At 48.9% G+C, this 5,136-nt stretch overlaps 1 protein-coding gene across 8 annotated transcripts in view; it reads right to left on the reverse strand.

Moving 5' to 3' along the window:
* The window catches only part of DCLRE1C (DNA cross-link repair 1C), a 47,144-nt gene extending 42,979 nt beyond the window's left edge, over positions 1 to 4,165 (reverse strand). For 4 of the 8 annotated variants that reach the window (XM_011934262.1, XM_011934264.1, XM_011934259.1 and 1 more), the window contains exon 1: positions 3,635 to 3,781. Coding sequence is in view for 1 of the 8 variants with exons in the window: in XM_011934257.1 (XP_011789647.1) it covers positions 3,635 to 3,941 (307 nt within the window). In the remaining 7 variants the exon portion in view is untranslated. Of the gene's footprint in view, positions 1 to 3,634 lie in introns of all 8 variants that reach the window. The other 4 variants (XM_011934261.1, XM_011934257.1, XM_011934263.1 and 1 more) reach the window with 4 other exon arrangements.
* Between the last annotated feature and the right edge of the window lie 971 nt (positions 4,166 to 5,136).

Consider the following 5,136-nt stretch of genomic DNA (forward strand, 5'->3'; position numbering starts at 1 on the left):
CTTGCAGTGAGCCGAGATCGCGCCACTGCACTCCAGCCTGGGCAACACAGCAAGACTCCGCCTCAAAATAAATAAATAAATAACAAAACAAAAAACAATAAATTGTTTAGCTAAACCAAACCATTTCTAATTACCACGAGCACCACCACACACACACACAAGCACACCCTCAATTTATATGTGGCCATCATTAGACCCAATGAAAGCAGAGCAGTCACCGCACATCACTTGGCAGCCCTTGATTGTACACATGCCTCCGGGAGAGTCCACCTGTCTCCCAGTGAGTAAATTCCCTCAAGAGATACTTGGTCCAGTCTTTGAGGGTCTTATGGGTATATCTCTGGGCAGGACTCTCCATAATTAGAGTTTCCAAAGAGTTTGTGCCATGGCAAAGAGGAGGCTGAATCCAGACTCTGCTTCCTGCTCCCACACTGACTAACCAGGCAGCACCCTGCATGGGGCATCACAGTCCCCCATCCTCACCACCCTGAGGCCCCTTCCAACTGGTGGTCAGAAGAACTGGGTGGGTTTGCTTTGTGCTGCTGCAGCTGCACCCAGGTCTGCTTTTCCAGGGAGGTTTCCTTTTCTTGGGCCACAATAAATTATCTTAAGCTGCCACCTCAAGGGGATTTCCCCAACCCTGGGCCATTATCTCAGGTCTCAGGTGTCCTCTCATCTTCCAGAACTTAGTGCTTAGTAAAGCCCACCCTGCACACAGCATTGGCTTCCAGATGGCGCACAAATAAGCATCAGGTGGGTCCAGAGCCTACTCCGAATTATATCAAAGTGTGATGTGGGGTTGGGTGTGGTAGCTCACACCTGTCATCCCAGCACTTTGGGAGGCTGAGGCGGGTGGTTCACCTGCGCCCAGGAGTTTGATACCAGCCTGGGCAACCTGGGGAAACCCCGTCTCTATAAAAAACACAAAAATTAGTCAGGCATGATGGTGCATGCCTGTAATCCCAGCTACTCAGGTGGGAGTACTTGCTGAGGTGAGTGGATTGCTTGAGTCCAGGAGGTGAAGGCTGCTGTGAGCCAAGATCGCGCCACTGTACTCCAGCCTGGGCGACAGAGCGAAACCCTGTCTCAAAAAAAAAAAAAAAAAAAAATTGATGTGGATGGGTTTCCATGCTTTTTTTCTAGCAAAAGAGTCCATACAGTTTCTCATGCTTGAGCTGCTATCACAAGATACCATAGATACCATAGTTGACCTTCACACCAACCCTGTGAGGAAAGGCGGTGTTTTGGCTACCTTTAACACCAGAAAGTATTTCTCACAGTTCAGGAAGCTGGGAAGTCCAAGATCAAGGTGCGGGGCGATTTGGTTTCTGCGGAGTTTGGAGACTTAGCACTTTTCCAAACTTACAGACAGCTGCCTTCTCACTGTGCGCTCATATGGCTTTCCTTGGCATGGATGCATGAGGACAGAGCGCCCCCTCTCTTCCTCCTCTTGTAAGGGCACTAATCCTATCAGAGTAGGACACCACGGTATGACCTCACTTAAATTTATTTTCCTCCTAAAAGCCCCAGCCCCAAATACAGTCACTTTGGGGGTTGGGGCTTCAACATAGGAATTCTGTGGAGCTAGTCCATATCAATCAAAGAAGCCTGTGTCTCAAAAAGGTTAAAAGCCAGCAGAAGGCAAGGTGAGAAACCTCCAAAAGCGGAAGTTGAGTTTTTGCCCTTGATGAGGTTATGTCCTGGTTGAGTAAGCAGATCCACATGCGGTTACAGAACAAAAAACGTTGTTCTAGACTGTTCAACTGCAGGGGAGAGTCCATTTCTTTCTTAATGCACAAACTTATAGTGGTGATTTCACAAATTCCTTTAGATGCATTATTTCTCCAAACTCAGTAGTCCTAAACACAAAGTGCAAGTTTCTGAAGTATACTTTAATCCTGGCTAGCCCATTTTGAGTTCAGAGACTCCAGTGCGACTCTACACAAAAAGCAGAAATAGGCACATCCTCGTCCAGCAGTAGATTCTCAATGAAAAACAAAACCAGAAATGTGTCAGGCACAGTGGCTCACACCTGTAATCATAACACTTTGGCAGGCTGAGGTGGGTGGATCTACCTGAGGCCAGAAGTTCGAGACCAGCCTGGCCAACATGGTGAAACACCACCTCTATTAAAAATACAAAAATTAGCTGGGTGTGGTGGTGCATGCCTGTAATTCCAGCTACTTGGGAGGCTGAGGCACAAGAATCACTTGAACCCAGGAGGCAGAGGTTGCAGTGAATGGAGATGACGCCACTGCAGTCCAACCTGGCGACAGAGACTCCATCTCAAAGTAACAATAATAAATATACAAAAATTAGCCGGGCATGGTGGCTCACTCCTGTAGTCCCAGCTACTTAAGCAGAAAGCATGTGCCACCGTCCTCCAGCCTGGGTGACAAAGGGAGACCCTGTCTCAAAAAAAAAAAAAAAAAAAAAAGAAGAGACGCTGGAAGAGGTGCATGATGCTAATATGGCAACCCATGAGAAAAGGTCCAGATTTTCCTTATTAAGCAGAAATCACTAGTGGCTTTGTGGGGAAAAAAAAAAGCAGAGACATTTCCCAGAAGTAGTAACTTCAACAATTCATAGTCCAAGTGATTGATTTCACACCCAAGACAATATAGCTGGCCTTCCCACCAACCCTGTGAGGAAAGGCTGTATTTGGATACCTGTAATTTACTTTAAAACCCTTTCCCACTGCGCATGTGCAGATAGGTTTGTTACACTGATTGACTCCACAGGGTAGTGGGAGCTTCCCTCTCCAGCAGTCTGCAAGGCCACACAGCAGAAGGCAGCAACTCCAGTGATTCCGTTTATCATTTTCTCCAATTAACACTAATGGCTGAGCTAATTAGCACAATAAGCATTAAAACTGTTTTCACTGGTAAGTCACTTATTAGAGCAACAGAAGTGAAAATGAACAATGGTTGTGAAATTAGCGGTATTTAAACTCCGGAAATTAGCTCCAATCTCTGCCTGGCGTATCTAGCCTCCAGCTTATATCATTAACAGCGACACTCTAACCTTAATCCCTAAATCGGTCCAGCTGTGAAAGAATCCAGCTGTGAAATCATAGTAGCTTTTCTGGTTGCCTGATACCATTTAGAAGGGAAACATTCCTCCATCCTAACCCAGAACGAAGCGTTTGTATTGGATGCGGACAGAACATCCAAAGGCCAGGGAGCTTGAACTTCGTGGAGCTATCAGGCGGGTTGTTGCACAGTTGTGTGCGTGTCTGAGTCAGCCTGCTTGCTGACCAGTGTTTGAGGGTGTGCTCAAATGGATCTGAAACTTGTTTTCTTCATACACGGTAGCGAGGCTCTGGGGGAAGAACTAACCCTCGCCACTCTCTGACCATCGGCCACCAGCAGAGCTACCAAGAGAACCTACTAGCAGCGCTTGACCAAGCCGGCCCGGGGCGCAACTGGCAGGCGCCGTTACGCCGCGTTGACCAGATCCAAAAATAGATGAAGCCTTTGAGAGGCTGAAGAGCCCGACTGAGGCAAGGTGTGTGCTGGCCGTCCCCTCGCTGGCCTCCCACAGGCTGCAGCTCCTTGCTCCAGGACCGGCCCCCTCGTGTCCTCTCTCCAGCCCCCAGCGTCCCGGGAACAGGCGACGCGCAGCGCTCACTCACCCTTGTGGCAGTGGGACAGGAAGTAGGCGCGGGCCCTAAGGTTCTCCCTGTCGAAACGGTCTATGGAGATAGTTGGATACTCGGCCATCTGCCCCTCGAAGGAACTCATAGCGCCGCCGATCCCAACGTCCCGGACCCCAAAACTGCAGCTGAAGCCCCAGCCAGCCCTGACCGCACCGCCACTTCCGGGAAGCCGCGCGCCGCCTCGCCATTGGGCGGCCGAACGCAGCCACGTCCAATCAGAGGAGTCCGGAGACCCGGGGCGACGCCAAGGAGCATCCGGTAGGGTTCCAGGCGCCGGCTGCATGGGTTTAAATCACCCGCGCTACGCAGCATGCTATGGGCTGTGAGCCCCGCCCAGTGCAAGGCTCATTCCTGCCAAAGAAACACAGGTGTTGCTCTGGTAAAGCGTTGCCCGTGTCTGTGCAGGTGCAGTCGCGGGAAAGGAAATCGAAACTCCCAGCGCAGGTAGCCCCAGCCGACTAGGCGAGTAGGCTGCGGAGCTGCGGTTAGAAATCATTCTTCGTTCCGCTTCCTGCTTGTCTACTGCTGGCCTGAAATCCGAACTCAGTTCCCCTGTCTCTCTCTCTTCTGTTCCCAATTTCTAACCTTTTGGGATAACCGTGAGGATTGTATGAGAAAGTTTGTAACTGACTCATGGTAGATTCAGTAACTATTGATTCCCTCTTCCGTTTTTATAATCTACAAACTGAGTAAGTCATTTATGTGTGGTCTTGGGGCAAATAAGATCCCAATAATGTCTTCACTGCTGGCCTCTGCCCTGGTCCCTCACCTTTTTGAGCTCTACTTTTAGGAAGTTAGAATGATGTATTTAAAAAAAAAAAGATGGGAGGAAAGGTCTAAAATTTTTTAACAACCAAAGCAACTTTATGAAAATGTTTGTTAAAGTACTGTATTAAAATTCACCAAATAATCACCATGACATTTATTGTGCTCCTTCCTATCAAATCTTCTTAGTATAATTAAACACAAACAACCCAGAACACTTTTACTTTATTTTATTTATTTATTGAGTTGGGGTCTAGTTCTGTCGCCCAGGCTGGAGTGCAGTGGTGCCATCTCGGCTCACTGCAACCTCTGCCTCCTGGGTTCAGGCGAGTCTCCTGCCTCAGCCTCCAGAGTAGCTGGGACTACAGGCATGCACCACCACGCCTGGCTCATTTTTGTATTTTTAGCAGAGACAGGGTTTCACCACGTTGACCAGGCCGGTCTCGAGCTCCTGGCCTCATGCGATCCGCTCACCTCGTCCTCCCAAAGTGCTGGGTTACAGGCGTGAGCCACTGTACCTGGCCTTCCGGGCCTCCACAACACTTGAAGTCCCGCTTTGTGCACAGCATGGCAACAAACCTTCGGGTAGCATTGAATCTATCTGGGGACAACATGTGTGCAGAATACGGCAAATAAATGCTTCCACAGAGATGCAAAGTAACATGAGAATAAATCCAGGAACAAAGATTTCTGATCAGGGAAGTCAGGAATCA

This window comes from Colobus angolensis, unplaced genomic scaffold (assembly GCF_000951035.1).
Source record: "Colobus angolensis palliatus isolate OR3802 unplaced genomic scaffold, Cang.pa_1.0 Scaffold133, whole genome shotgun sequence".
Lineage (NCBI taxonomy): Eukaryota > Metazoa > Chordata > Mammalia > Primates > Cercopithecidae > Colobus > Colobus angolensis.